General features: G+C 42.6%; 4 protein-coding genes across 5 annotated transcripts in view; 3 read left to right on the forward strand and 1 right to left on the reverse strand.

Annotated features, from left to right (window-relative positions):
- LOC124146037 (adhesion G protein-coupled receptor L4-like) overlaps positions 1–2,111 on the forward strand; it is a 43,960-nt gene extending 41,849 nt beyond the window's left edge. For both annotated transcript variants that reach the window (XM_046516087.2, XM_046516088.2), the window contains exons 26-27: positions 67–210; positions 1,122–2,111. In XM_046516087.2, the coding sequence (XP_046372043.2) occupies positions 67–210; positions 1,122–1,400 (423 nt within the window). In that variant the 3' untranslated portion in view covers positions 1,401–2,111. The remainder of the gene's footprint in view (positions 1–66; positions 211–1,121) is intronic.
- A 753-nt stretch (positions 2,112–2,864) lies between these two features.
- On the reverse strand, positions 2,865–4,287 carry LOC124145990. The gene is made up of 2 exons (XM_046515997.2): positions 3,972–4,287; positions 2,865–3,067 (listed from the first exon to the last, which is right to left on the reverse strand). The coding sequence occupies exons 1-2, from the start codon at positions 4,240–4,242 to the stop codon at positions 2,889–2,891; spliced, it is 450 nt and encodes a 149-aa protein (XP_046371953.2). The 5' UTR covers positions 4,243–4,287; the 3' UTR covers positions 2,865–2,888.
- Positions 4,288–7,439: 3,152 nt separating this feature from the next.
- LOC125376204 lies at positions 7,440–8,491 on the forward strand. The gene is made up of 2 exons (XM_048388153.1): positions 7,440–7,833; positions 8,235–8,491. Exons 1-2 carry the CDS (start codon positions 7,530–7,532, stop codon positions 8,489–8,491), a joined length of 561 nt encoding a protein of 186 aa, XP_048244110.1. The 5' UTR covers positions 7,440–7,529.
- Positions 8,492–10,002: 1,511 nt separating this feature from the next.
- Positions 10,003–13,495, forward strand: LOC124145989. The gene is made up of 3 exons (XM_046515996.2): positions 10,003–10,079; positions 10,962–11,154; positions 13,179–13,495. The coding sequence occupies exons 1-3, from the start codon at positions 10,030–10,032 to the stop codon at positions 13,299–13,301; spliced, it is 366 nt and encodes a 121-aa protein (XP_046371952.2). The 5' UTR covers positions 10,003–10,029; the 3' UTR covers positions 13,302–13,495.
- Positions 13,496–15,983: the final 2,488 nt, after the last annotated feature.

The raw sequence follows: 15,983 nt of genomic DNA on the forward strand, positions 1-15,983 counted from the left end.
AACTCACTCTCTCACTCACTTCATAAAACATAAACAGACCTGAGTTGGGGCTGGATCTTTTTGTAGGTGCATTCCGCCTATGACCGTCGGTACAAGAAGAGGAAACGACTGACAACAATGACATCTAACGACATAACGACACTGCGGCGGAAGAAGAGCTCCTCCGACAACGACACCTATGTTGCCGAACCTTCAACCGTGAAAACATCGGTAACGTTACAGCTGCTCAACCACAGTCCATGTTGTCAGTCAGTGTGTGAGTGTGGATGTGGGGCGGTGGCATGGCCAAGTGGTTAAAGCGTTCTCTCGTCACGCTGAAGACCCGGGTTCAATTTCCCACATGGGTACTATTCGTGAAGCCCATTTCTGGTTCCCACGCCATGATATTTCTGGAATACTGCTAAAAGCTGTGTAAAACCTTACTCACATAGTGGATCTCATTACACTGCCTCCATGTTCGTTTTTAATCCGATAATCCGGACTATTATTCTTTCAACCGTCTGGGTTAACGAAGATTAATAAAGCCATATCTGATAACATTCAAACCAGAATATTTCTAATTGTCTAAGTTGTTGATCTCGAAATTAACGAATTATATATAAAATTATAGAACGCAGAACTTCAACTGATATTCTGTTCAAGAGAAGCTAAGGACCACTTGATTCTTTCATTCTACTATAGTTAATCTGCCATGGTACACTTTGTTTAAATGCTTTCGTAAGAGACGACTAAAGGGATCGGGTGGTCAGGTTCGCTGACTTGGTTGATGCATGTCATCGTATCTTAATTGCGTGGATCGATGCTCATGATATCGATCACTGGATTGTCTGGTCCAGACTCGATTTTTTACAGACCGCCACCATATTGCTGGAATATTGCTGAGTGCGGCGTTAAACAACAAACAAACGAACAAACAATTTGTTAAAGTTTATTGAAACGTAAACGCAAAACATATTACTTGGTTGGCCAATCAAATGCCATGAAATGACTTGCAATGTTTTTCTATATGTTGTATTTGGTAAAGTTCTCTCCCATAGTACACGCTGTAATGTATAATGGGTCCAGTATTACTATCTGAGTTGTACATCTGTATTTCCTGATGTGTTAGATTTATGTTTCAGATGGACAAAAACTTCGACATTTCATTCGTTGCGCGGAAAGACAGCAGAACGTACCCCGATGAACAGATGCAGCTGGAACGTCAACACAGCAACTTCGAAGACTACGATGTCTCCGACACCGAGAAAATATGGCGTCGCAACTCTGTGGACCAGGACATGCGCTATGACTCCTTCCCACGTCACTTCCGGCAGATTGGCACCTACAATGCCGGTTTCTCTAATGCAAACGACATGGAGTCCGCGTTCGATGGCCCTCCATCAACGGTCAAGTTCCACTGATGGATGGTCCACAGACTGATTCATTCGTCTTATCAACTTGTTTCCTTCTGTAAAACTGCAATATGTTTGTTCGGACGCATCGGTGATAAAAACATTCAAAGATTACATCAACCATATTTTATTTGTCTTATTTGGTATGTTTTTTAAATTGTTTTCATCCCAATACCGAAATGGACATGGACCGGAAATTCCCTGATAGGCGTGCGTTTAAGTTGAAGCAACCATCACCATTAAATGTATCTTGCAACCAAGTAACAGTTCAAAGGTCTACAGATAAGTTGTCAATGACCGTATGACCGACATGGTAAATATCCAGTCAGTATCCAGTTGTCAGTAGACATTAATGATATATACTCATCTTTTTACATGCCACTTTCGAGGTGCATTCCTCTGCTCTATTAAACCCTCCCATTCTACACATTCCTAATGGTTCAAATTTAGTTTATAGTTTATAAGAATTAAATAAATGTCGTTATGTTTAGTATTTTTTTCTAATTTGTTTTATGTATCGTAATCATATCATGGTTCAGTGCGTTTTAGATTTTGTCTGATCAGTTTGCTAGTATTTGTATTTTCACATCTAAATTATTATATTCCTATATTGTTTTGTCATAAATTATTTCCAAATGGATAATCAAATATCTGGGTTTTTAAGTAGAAAGGTATTTTATAATTCAAGATGTTATGTTTTAAGTGTCAATGTCAATACTACCGTTCTTTTGAAAGGTTTTGTGAAATAAAACAATTTATTATTTATAAATGTGACTTCATTTTATTATGTTTCAACCTGTCTTTACGAGGGGTGATTGGTAGCTTCTGCGCCTCACTCATGAGGAATAATAACTTGACTAAAAGATATTAAATAGAGGATATTTCATGTGTCGAGCGAAATATCATGTTTTTCTTATCGAGTAGGGGGCACGGGTGGCCCAGTCGTCTAAGTAGCCGCGATTAGCTGTGCAGAGTTGCGTCCCTTGGGCACACCAGAAACCTATGATTGTGGGTTCGAATCCCGGTTCGCCCCGATTATGTTTCTCGGGGGTTTCACCGAAGTGGTAAACGTCTCAGACCTGCATCACTTCGGGCTTTCCTCCCACATTAAGCTGACACGCCGCGATATAACTGGAATAATGTTAAAAGCGGTGTTAAACCCAACACACTCACTCATTTCACCAAAGTGGTAAACGTCTGATACCTGCATCACTTCGGGCATCTGAGGGCATTGAGTTTTTAGTATAAGTTGTGATGGTGGGCAACCTTCAGTACAAACTCAGCTGCTACCGCAAGAGAAGATTTATGTTCATGGTTACCGTGTATTGCAGCAATACGTGGATATCATACTTCACAGATCAACTGACTATTCCACACACACCACTAATATAAATATATTAATGTCATTTTATAGATCGAAGATAATGGTCAATGTATAACATTTGAAACATGTAATAATCAGTATGTCAATGCTAACATATCAAAGCACTTTTATTGCTACACTGTTCGAGAACAAACTCCCAAATTGTTGGACAAAAACTTCCACTCTCCGTCCGCACTGCAAGAAGCTGATTGGCTTGTACCTCGGAAACGGAAGTTGTTTTTGCAAGAATACCAAGCCTCGTTTCCGTCTCTAGTCACAATCGTGTTGTTCAATGGTGGTGGCTTCGGACATTCTGAAACAGGTAGCGCTCAACTATAGACCAATAGAGTAACCAGTGACTGTTTTAAAGTTTTAAAGGTGAAATTGCAGTCCAAGCAAGCCCGAACCAGTTACTCTATCTGCAACCAACACCGGGTGGCATCACTATCACCACTATCATCAGCAGCAGAAATTTTTTTTTATTGTGGAAATGGTTTTGTCGCTTTTACTTACATCAGTTTCTTTGATATCAGGGTTTAACGCGACATGACAGCATTTCAAAAGTCTCTCAGCTGCACGTGGGAAAAAGTCCAAAAGGACCCGTTGAACCTGGTTGTCACAATGGGTTTAACGATATTAGGGTTTAACGCAGCGTGACAGCATTTCAAAAGTCTCTCAGTTGCACGTGGAAATAAATCCAAAAGGACCCGTTGAACCAGGTTGTCACAATGGGTTTAACGATATTAGGGTTTAACGCAGCGTGACAGCATTTCAAAAGTCTCTCAGTTGCACGTGGAAATAAATCCAAAAGGACCCGTTGAACCCGTCGTCACAGTACGATCTAAGCACCACGACTATGTTAAAGTAGGGGAGTTGCGACCTTAACTCTGGGATCAGTTGGCATGAAGGATCTCTGGTCGAATCCCACGAGCACAGGTAAATGAGATTCGAACCCACGTTGACTGAATCTTGGCAGCTTAGGGCCACTTTTCCACTACATATAAAACCTTAATTACGGTGTGTAGTACTATGTACCTGAAGTGAAAATCACAGAGTATTTGGAGCTGAAGGCAGGGTCGTTGGTGTCTTGGTTGGTTGGACAACATTCCCCAGTAATTGTTGATACGGCATAAACTACGTTTCACTCGCTCACGCCACACTGTGTCGTATCACATAAACATATAGCTTCGACAACAACGAAAACCTGCTGAACCAACCTGGAGATCCAGCTGTTCCTTCTTCCGCCCACTGTTGCCCAAGTGCCTCGGGACTGGTATCAAGGTGAGCTGCCTCCCCCTGTAACGCCCTGAGATCCCAGCGACACGCCGATAACTCCTGCAAATCGGACACGAACGTTTCTTCCAGCGTGAAGTTCCATCCATCATAGACAGGTGCTTCTGCCTTCACTACAACCTTGTTTGGATCGAACCTGGACCTAGCGCCAGTCTCGTACACAAAAAACAGCACTACCCACAGAGCTAGCTTCATAGTGTTTTTTAAGGTGTGCAAACTGGGGCCTACTAGGGCCTGGAGTACGTGTCGCCAGTCAGAGAAACACAGTTCAGACGAATGAAAAACTATTTGAACACAGTTATATCAAATTTCCAATTTTCCTCACAAGAACAATGGTATGTGTCGATAGGTTTATCCTACTTTCAGCATAAAGAGTACGATTATAGAAAATTAAAATGATTGCCATAATGATGGTTAATTGTATTGCCTCGTTTATTTCCTATATTCGCACGCACCAATGACATGCAACGACAAAGGGTCTATAATTGCTGGAGCGGCATGAATCAATATTCACTCACCAAATCAGAAGATCGATTTGCTGGTAAACAAATAACGTAGGAAGATTATCTCTGGGTTTAACAGCATTGGCTCAATTTGTCCACGTTGGTGGGAGACTCGCTGTTTATATGTGTCTTGTGCAACTGTTGTTTTTGTTTATCTGTTTTAAGTTAAACGCTGCACTTAGTATTGATCCAGCTGCATGACGTTGGCCTGTAAATAATCGAATCTGAACCAGTCAATCCAGTGATTGATATTGTGAGCAACGATTCACGCCGTCTGGTACGATGACATGAAAACCGATGACATGCAACGACAAAGGATCTATAATTGCTGGAGCGGCATGAATCAATATTCATTCACCGAATCAAAAGATCGATTTGCTGGTGAAACAAAGCTGGGTTTAACATAATTGGCGCAGTTTGTCTATGTTGGTGGGAGACTCCCTCTGGGTCTATTTGCCTTTTGCAACTGTTGTTTCTGTGTGTCCGTTTCACGTTTAACGCTGCACTCAGCATTAATCCAGCCTGTAAATAATCGAGTCTGGACCAGACAATCCAGTGATTGATATTGTGAGCAATGTTACACGACGTCTGGTACGAGGACATGCAATCCACAAAATCACCTATCCTGACCAACCGATCCATTTGGTCGCCTCTTGCGGCCAGCACAGGCTGTTTGGGCCAATTCTAACCCGATGTACGAGGCACAAATGACTCCCCAGGCTCAGACGACTCCCCTTAGGCCCAAACGACTCCCCCGTCGTAGGCTCAAATGACTCCCCCATGTGTCGTACACAAATGATATTGTCGGGGATCAAAGTTTTTCTGCTTACAGTCAGGGGGCATCTCCTCGAGGCAGGGGAGTTAACTGACTATTTAAGTCCAGTTTCCACCCTTGCCGAACTAGACTGGAATTTCTGGGTTCGATCGTAGCGCCACCAGTGGTTAGTACGAATTGTGTCCCTTCTATGCCTCTCCTATTGGCAAATCAGATTCCACGATCTGATCAATAATCAAGATCAATATTGTGATAAAACGGGTCTTACAGCGCAAAGAGCATCAAATCACGCGAACACCTTGATTAGAAACATGAAAAGATTTGTAAAATATATGCTGACGCCGAGTTGGCGGTGCACATGCTTTGCAAATCCTGCAATTGACCGAAATCTGGACGATAGCATACAAACCTGATTCCGATTTCGTTACGCGATGTTGATTGGACTATGCATAGACTCGTTAGTCCAGCCAACATAACTCCATAATACCCGCCTTGTTCGGCAAGGGTGGAAACTGGATTTTATATAAAGTCAGTAACTCCCTTGCCTCGGGAAGATGGTCAGGGATGACGCCACCAGCCACCGCTTTCAACTGAGATCAAAACATCAATGTCCATTAAGCTTTATTTAGACTTCTAAATCCCAATCCCACTTGTTTGTACTGTTTACTTAGTGCATGACTTAATTAATTAAACCATACAGTTATCTCGTTGAAATGTATTTGTTTGTTTGTTGTTTGTTTATCGTTTAACGCCACACTCCACTGTAAATAATCGAGTCTGGACCAGACAATCCAGTGATTGACATCATGAGAATCGATCAACGCAATTGGGATACGATGACACGCCTCAACCAAGTCAGCAAGCCTGACCACCAGATCCCGTTGATCGCCTCTTACGACAAGCATATTCGCCTGTTACGTCAAGCATGGGTTGCTGAAGACTTATTCTAAGCCGGATCAGTTGAAATGTAAACGCCGATTTAAAAAGTTTTTTGTGGTGCATGAAAGAATTTTGGGGGGTTTGGTTTACGTCTCCAGCAACCAACGCTGGTCGTCAGGGGAAACCAAATGGATAAGGTTTCAAAATTTTAGATTTTTGGCGACAACGCGACATATTTTGACCTTGAAAAATATAATAGTCTCTCATTGTCTCCCTCTGGTTAAATTCCAAAATATTGTCCAATGCGACACATGATCAAATGTCGCGTTGTCAACTTTGCATAATTGTCACACTTTTAGCTGTTTTTTGCACACACAAAACAACGTGTCCCTTCTAGAATTCAATTGTTAACCTATCTAGGGACCAAAGCACTTGTTCGTGCACTGATTTCAACAGTCTGTAAAAACACCCTTTACTGTATATCGTGCTAAGTTTCAAAATCACAAACCACAGAACATTCGCTTTGGCACAACTTTGATGTGACCCACAACTCCGAACTCTCAATGCAGAGGGAACTTGTGTTTGTTTCTTTGATTTGTTAATGACAGCAGTTTACTTTGAATTATGAAACAACAATCCCTATAGTGTTCTTACGATGTATCCTATTATCGATGTGAGTCAATGAACACTTCAAGTAGCTATTGTGGTGTGGACCGCCTCCTTGGTCTAGTGGTAGAGCGTCTGCCCGGAGAGCGGAAGGTCCGGGGTTCGATCCCCGGCCGCCTCATACCAAAAGACGTTAAAAGATGGTACTTGTTGTTACCCTGTGGGACTAAAACAAGGACTGGTCGGCTCCACGTCAGTATACTGTGTCTGAGTGGGATATTCATGTTAAACTGCGGCATGGTATCTCAGTGAGCTAGCACTATAAATCGGCATCAGTCCGGACTAGTACAAGCAGCCACACAAAGACATACACGTACATGCAGGTCGCTATATAAGTACAATAATCTTGAACGCGACGTTAAACCCAATTTCACCTCACCTCACCTATTGTGGTGTGCCAACGTATAGCGTGACTATATATCATTTGTCACGAATCTGTTTATTTCTTGTTAACAAGGGTTATTATTGTAAGTAGCCTCATTATTTTTATCACAGTGAATGTGTTATTATATATTTGTTAAGTGTTTAAAAAGAGTATTCATTTGTTTTGTTCACACCGATCAGTCTAGGGAAAAGGCAGGTACATGCATTTAGGCATCGTCGTGATCGTGGGAACTGCTTTCAGGTGAATTAAATTGTGTAACACCCCACAACCACTGATGAAGTATGGAACCGTGTTGACAGTGTGCCATGTCATGGTTACTATGGTAACGTGTCAGGACATAGATGACTTCGTGCCTCAGAAAGTACAGAAGATGTTCCGTGTTCTGTCACAAAGTAAAATGGTTGACACTCCTCCACGTGCGCGTTCTGCGGGGACGCCTGTGGGTCCATTGGTTGCTCTTCGGGAAGATCTGGACACGTGCAGAGCAGACGTCGCGAGACTGAAGAACAGATTGAAGAACCTAAGCACCCAGGTGTCAAGTTCCCCGGATGCCGTACAAATGCCGGTTCCGGTTGAAGGTGGGAGAACTTCTATTTATCTCATTTTCTGTAAAATATATTTTATGATATTTTCATGACGAGGTGACTATGTTGACTGAGCATAACCCGGAAGGCGTGGGTCGATGCTCATGGTATTGATCACTGGTTTGTGACGTTAAACAACAAAGTAAGAGAGTGAGTATGGCTTTACGCCGCTTTTGGCAATATTCCAGCAATATCACGGCAGGAGACACCAGAAATGGGCTTCACACATTGTACTCGTGTCGGGAATCGAACCCGGGTCTTCGGCGTGACGAGCGAACGCTTTAACCACTAGGCTACCCGACCGCCCCTTAAACATTAAAAAGGAAATGTTCAAATAGAATGTATGGCGGAATGTGACACTTCCACAGAACTAATATAATTCCTTTGTTGACAAGGTCATTGTCCGAAGCCTGTTGCCCCGGAGTACGGCCACGTTGACTACAGCAGCACGATATTTGGTGCCACTGCCAACATCGTCTGTGACGACAACTACACCTACCTGGGTCAGGGTTCACAGATCACGTGCACGGCGAGTGGAGCATGGAAGTCCTATACAGACGAGACGGGCCAGTGTTACGAATCTACTTGGACTAATCCCGTAATCACATTTCATTTTCTTGACACTCTTCCGAAAGTGTCGTGCATTGAATAATTCCAATCGATAATTGTTTACTGAACAATATAATAAGCATTATACATAATTCATATGCGAGTAATTATAGCCACATAAGTAACTGTAAGTACTTACAAGATAATCCTATTTATGTTAAAAAAAATTCAATAAAGAACAATTAGGTGTTCAGTTGTTCCCCAACTAAACAGGAATGTCATCTTGATTACGATGGGTTAGTCTCGCTATAGGGACAGAGCGTTCGAGGGATGGCTGGAGAGTTCTGATTCTTACTATGAAGGACTGATTGGTTGCTGGATATAACCCCTCCGGTCTAGACATGTACATTCCTGCCAACGATGCTGGAGCGCCTGAACCCAACTGATGTAGAAGGCCTCCTCCTGGTGGTGCAAAAGGTCCTTCACAGCAGAAATATCATTATTTGCACATACCTTATAATAATACTTGAACAAATCTTTTAACGTCTTTTGGTATGACGCGACCGGGGATCGAACCTTCGACCTGGCGCTCTCCGGGTAGAGGCTCTTCCACTAGACCACGGAGGCGGTTGCAATGCATGACTGTGGCTTGGAATCTATCAAATATCCTCCGTTGTCGACAGATATGGCACCGTCAGATTTCCATCTCTTCTCAAGCTTCACGAAAGAACTGTCTGGCAAGAATTTTGATAAAATGATGATGACGTCATTCCTGCTGTGGAGGACTCTTTAAACCACTAGGGCGAAACTTTCTACACCTGTAGGATCCAGGCACCTCGTGGACCTCGGAGGGGATTGCGTTAAAAAGTAATTAGCAACCACCTTCAACGCAGTCAGCACAGACCAACACACAGTTAGTCTCAGAACCTTTCAGCCACCCCTCTTAGGTTGATGGGGACCTCTGCTAACTCGGAATCCACTTACGTTCGTTAAGCCAGTGTATCATGTCTCCAGTATATTGTGATACTGTAATAACGAGGAGATATTGGGCACTGGATAATCGAGGGTGATAAACAACCGAATCAGGACCGGGCGCACATGTGTTTGTTTGTTTGTTTGTTTGTTTGTTGTTGAAGGCCGCACAATATTCCAGATATATGACGGCGGTCTGTAAATAATCGAGTCTGGACCAGACAATCAAGTGATTGACATCATGAGAATCGGTCTATGCAATGACCATGACCATCCGATCCCGTTAGTCACCTCTTACGGCAAGCATAGTCGCCTGTTACAGCAAGCATGGGACCTATCCTACCCGGATCTCTATGGGTAGACAAGCATGGGTTGGTGAAGACCTATTCTGACCAGGATCTTCATGGGTCGTGTCTGAAAGCATGTGCATGTCACATATCCCTATATTATGCGGCTTAACGACAAACGACAAGGGGGCAGCCAATTGGTTAAGCGATCGCTCGTCACGACGAGGGCCTTGGATCGACTCCCCAAATGGAAACAATGTGTGAAGCCCATGTCTGGTGTCCCCGGCCGTAATAACTCGAATAACCAGCCATTCTGTATATAGTGATCACACATGTATGTTTACAGGCAGGCAACTTCAAGGAAGCCCTTCCCTATTACCTGATGGCGGGAACCAGGATCAGTATCCTGGGTCAGTGTACAGATACAGACAAGTAAGCAATATTGTTAACATTATCTGAACCTTATATCTCCTCTTCCGCGAGCATTTATTTATCAATGATGAAGAAAAATCAATTTTCTACGCTCAATGCTGTCTGTTTTCAATCTTACACACGCCAAATAAACCGGGTTAAAAGGTTATAACAGAGGTTACATTATTTGCTATGAAAACATTTGATTTAATTAATGGTATTCATATATTAATGAAGACAGGTCTGACTTATGCGACAAGCAAGCGACGTTCTTTAAAGTCCAAATGCCAGTACCTTTATCAAGTAAGCGACGCTCTTTCAACGCGGCGTTTCAGTCTAGATGCCAGTACCTTTATCAAGTAAACGACGCTCTTTCAACGCGGCGTTTCAGTCTAGATGCCAGTACCTTTATCAAGTAAGCGACGCTCTTTCAACGCGGCGTTTCAGTCTAGATGTCAGTACCTTTATCAAGTAAGCGACGCTCTATCAACGCGGCGTTTCAGTCTAGATGTCAGTACCTTTATCAAGTAACCGACACTCTTTCAACGCGGCGTTTACGAATAGATGCCAGTACCCTTATCAAGTAAGCGACGCTCTTTCAACGCGGCGTTTACGAATAGATGTCAGTACCTTTATCAAGTAACCGACACTCTTTCAACGCGGCGTTTCAGTATGGATGTCAGTACTTTTATCAAGTAAGCCTTCCATTGATGTCAATACCTTTTGCAAGCAGTTGATTTCAAAGGCAATCCATGAAAGTCTTCATTAGTACTCCAGCATCCAGCATGTCGTATTGTTGCCACATTAAGTCAAGTTACTCACGATGCTGCTTGGTGAAAACCTGACTTAGCGTGTTGGTAGGAAAGGAAATGACATGATCCTCACCAAGATGTATGTTGTAAGGTTCACAATCGCCTTCGAGGATCTCACAACAGACAGGAAGGTGCTCGCCATGGATGTGGACATGTCGACCAGAACCGCCCGCAGGTACCACGAGGTTGCCGATATGGCGGCTGACGACACCTGGAGTACATTCCCCTTCACGGCGGGACAGACGTTCAACATCACACTCAGTGTGCTTGTCGACAACATCCGGGTGAGTGAGTGAGTGAGTCTGGTTAATGTCGCTTTGAAAACTATTTCACTTATATCACACGGTGCGTAAGCTTGAATTGGGAAAGACAACGAAGTAATGTAGGTCTTAGGCGGTTACCTCTTTCGTGAGTGAGTAAGTTTAAGCCGCTTAGCAATACTCCAGTAATATCACGGCGGGGTACACCAGAAATGGGCTTCCACTTTGGTGAAGCCCGCGCACACGGGTATGTTGCTGAGAAACAGAGAGACATAATCAGGATGAAACTGGCTTTCTCACCCACGATAAAAAGGGAAGCAACTCTGTTCACATAAACAAGTGAGTGATTGTTTGAAGGGCATTCTAGAAGTTGGTGTGTATAAGACAACGTAAAACTTCTGGTTTATTGCAAAAAGCGAAGTTTCAATGTAGATTCGAACACCGTTATCAAGCTAGAGTGACTACAACCAAGTGAAGAGGGGTATATGTGCATGATATGTTGTGATAAGCAGTTAAACAACAACAGGTGATTACGGTGGCCCTAAGGGACATGGAGTCTGTTTTTCAATATTTTGATAGTTCACTTACTGTTATCGTAACCTTTTGCAAATTAACACGATTTGTCATACAAATATGTGATAAATCGTGTATAAAGAAGATATTGAATCGCTGAAAGTGAAGCGAAAATGTCAAAAACTTAAATGAAAATGTCAAAAACAAAAACGAAAATGTCCACAACTAAAATGAAAATGCAGAAAACTATTTACACTGCGGTGGAAATAGTTTTCTGTATTTTCATTTTAGTTTATGACATTTTCGCTTTTGTTTTTGACCTTTTCGTTTTTGTTTTTGACATTTTCATTTTAGTTTTTGACATTTTCGCTTCACATTTCAGCGATTCAATAGCTACTTGAAAGTACATTTTCCATGTTTTCGGTTGTTTTTATATATGATTTATCACATATTTGTATGACAAATTGTGTTCATTTTCAAAAGGTTACGATGAAAGTAAGTGTAATATCAAAATATTAAAAGACAGACTCCATGTCCCTTATGGGCCACCGTAGGTAATAGATAACAAGCAGCTCACAGATGATTGGCTGAAGCCAGATGTACAGTAAGAATAACAAACACTTTTTATTCTTACTGAACATCTGGCTTAAAGTGTGAACTGAAAAATCTAACATTTTCAGTCGTGCATGCGCCATTCATGAAATGATCAATCTACCGATGAGATGAGCATGTAATTGACAAGAAAAAACAATCTTTTCTAGTATTATGTATTAAGTGATGATATACTGTATTTGTGTGAAACATAAATTCGATATCTCTCTCGAATCAGAGACAGAAACCGAGAGAGGGGATATAGGTATGTTGTATTATTTCATTATATCATATGTTCCCTTTATGTCGCATATCTCCTATATATCATTTGCCCCCTGTAAGGTTAAATTTGTAGATTGTCCTATTTGTAGGTACTCGTAAGCACGCTCTCGCGAAGACTGTCGTTTTCTACTAACGTGGTGTTTGTTTGTTTGTCGCTTAACGGCGCACTCAGCAATATTTTAGCTGTGTGGTTTTAGTTTTGTTGTGTGTTGACGGCTGTCTGTAAATAATCGAATTTGGACCAGACAATCCAGTGATTGACATCATGAGCAGCGATCAACGCAACTGGGATAAAATTATATGCATCAACCAAGGCAGCGAGTCTGACCACCCGATCCGTTAGTCGCCTCTTGCGGCAAGCATGGGTTGCTGAAGACCTAATCTAACCCGGATCTTCAGCTGCATGACAGTGTCCTGCAAATAATCGAGTCTGGACCAGACAATCCAGTGATCGATATTATGAGCAACGACCCACGCCGTTAGTGTACGATGACACGCAATCAGCCAAGCCACCGAGCCTGACCACCCTGTCCATTTGGTGGTCACTTACGACCTGCATAGGTTGCTGGGGGACCAACATCTAACCCAGAATCCCCACGTTAAGTAGTTACTATATGAAACATTACATTGCAGTGTAGTCCACGTTCCTCTGTTTTTTCCAGATACTGGTGGGTGACCAGGAGATGACCCTGTGTGAATACAAAACTCAGGCTCTCAGACTCGCCAGTCACGTGACCATCCATGGAGGGATAACAGTGGAACAGGTGGACCTTATTTACCCCTGATTATGTTAATGACACTCGCACAATAGCTCTCCTTTCCGTCAATTATCATCCTCGATTATCCGGTGTATTATATCCCAGATATCTCTAATACCGTGGGAGGCACGGGTGGCCCAGTCGTCTAAGACGCCGCGATTCGCTGTGCAGAGTTGCATCTCTTGGACACGCCAGAAACCTATGATTATGAGTTCGAATACCGGTTCGCCCCGATAATGTTTCTAGGTTTGTCAGCAACATACCCGTGCTCGTGGGTTTCACCGAAGTGATAAACGTCTGAAACCTGCATCACTTCGGGCTTTCCTCCCACATTAAGCTGACACGCCGCGATATAACTGGAATACTGTTAAAAGCGGCGTTAAACACAACTCACACACTCAATCTAATACCGTGGACCCATTCAGTACAGCGTCCAGGTCACAGATCATAGGAAGGTAAGCTTTGTTTAAACGCAGAGCTTTTGTAGATGAGTGACAGCTAAAATCGTGAGTACCTTGGGCTTCCGTCCTGACCATACTGAAACACCTTCCACATGTAGTGTCTCCTTAGGCAAGTGACTTTTTTAAAAGATGCGTCTGTTCACCACGCAGTGAATGGGTACCCGGTAGGATGAGCTGTAAATGTGCCATAACCTTCTAGCACCATTAGTATTCACTTGGTGAAAGGAATTCAATATTACGCATTATAAATGACAGTATTATTGTTATTATCATGGAAAATAGCAACTGAATCAAATGATGCTCACGAGCGAGAGAAATTCGGGGCTAAGTTAGAGATTGGCCCTATGGAAGTGGTGACGTCACGAAACGAAGTTAACGGGTATTTATCAAAAAGGAAAGAAGATATAATGCGCTGGATTATCGAGGATGTGATGAGATGAAGATAAGATGCATAATTGCCCACTGTATCTCCTCTCGACATAATGGGCAGGTACAAAGTTGAAGCTTATGTGCCACATCACTACTCACGACCAAACTCTGGACCCATAAACACCCAATCCAATGTACACGTTGAGACAAACATAGATCAAATAAAGTAATCGAGTAGTAACAACTTGTGTGGGTTTATTTGTGTCTAAACTACTTTACGGTTGTACTAGGTTATTTCCTACCCTTGTCATTGATATATGCATGCATCTGTGCTGAATGAATTAACAGGTCCGGCTCACACGGAGAACTTTAAGTCGCCACATCCAGACAGGGTTGACTTTAAGATACAAGGGTAAATCGAAAGGTTCGTGGCCTCAAAGACATTCCTTTGTGTAATGCAAGTAAATGAGTTGGGTGTAACGCGGCATTGAGTGAGTGAGTTAAAATTTAACATCGCATCGGCATTATTTCAGCCATAAAGTGATAACGCGGCATTGAGCAGTATTCCAGTTATATCACGGCGCGTCAGCATGATGTGGGTGGAAAGCCCGAAGTGATGCAGACCCTGGACGTTTCCCACTTTTAGTGCATCTATTTGGTGAAACCCACAAGCAGGGGTATGGTGCTGACAAACCCTGGATACATAATCGGTGAAAACCAGGATTCGAACCCATGGTCATAAGTTTCTGGCGTGCCCAAGTGATGCAACTCAATGACAGAACATATCTAGGGACCTTTGACCCGTTATCAGCTTAATCCCGATCAATGTTTGATGCGAAGATTAACCCAGGATTAGACCTGGCTCCAACACTTTGATCCAGAGTTAAACCCTCTGAGCAAACAGTGGAAACATTTAGTCTCACCCTCACCAAAAGAATACAAGGTGGGGATGGCGCCAGTTAGCCAAATCAGCTTCGGTTTTCTTGGACTGTAAGGGTATAATCTCGACTGACTATCTGCAGACTATCAATGGACAATACTATGCCCCATAACTATGTCAGCTAAGAGAAGCTGTCAAGGAAAACGGCTTTGAATTACTTCCCAATGCCCCTTACTCTTGTGACATGGCATACAGGACCCAGAGGGGATGCAGGGGTGTGCACCCACGCCACATCTCGCCTTTTCAAACATACTAATCACGTCAACACACACAAAAAACATCACACAAAAATTATTTGGTGACTAAAATAATTATCAACTGAATATATTTTGGCTCACAAACGCAAATTGTTTCCTGAAATATTTTCAGTCTTTGTTTCAAAATTTCAAATGCACCCGCTACCTTTTCAATTTAGCCTCTACATGTGTAGGTCATAGCTACCATCATGACCATGGATATAAAGGTTTATCATATAATGGGTAGACTTCCCGGTAGGATAAAGCCAGCGGATAAAAACGATATCCGTTGGGGTCATATGCGGATAGAGATGCAAATATAGAAGGTCAAGTAGGGACTACTTTCATTGTTTACAAACGTGGCGTCTCCTTTGTCATTCGGCGATCGAGTCAGAATTAACCATCGAGAATCAGGAGAAACTACTGGGATAATAGCTATCATTATCAAAAGATTAGTCTAATATGCTGAAACTCAGAGTCTAACTGTGACGTAGATACTGCATTTTCCACTTTTAGGCAACTTTGGAGATATAAATTGCGAAACAATTTAGCGAGGACACAAGACAAGCGGGATCAGTTTCCATAGCTGTGCTTGTACTGTTGTAGACCTCTGCGGCATGGCAGCTTTTCACCAATTAAAACGAAATATGTCCGAATTGATACTTTGTTTCGTTTTTTCGCTGTGTAAACACCTGACTGCACT

Source organism: Haliotis rufescens, unplaced genomic scaffold (genome assembly GCF_023055435.1).
Source record: "Haliotis rufescens isolate VD_foot unplaced genomic scaffold, xgHalRufe1.0.p SCAF_7, whole genome shotgun sequence".
Taxonomy (NCBI): domain Eukaryota; kingdom Metazoa; phylum Mollusca; class Gastropoda; order Lepetellida; family Haliotidae; genus Haliotis; species Haliotis rufescens.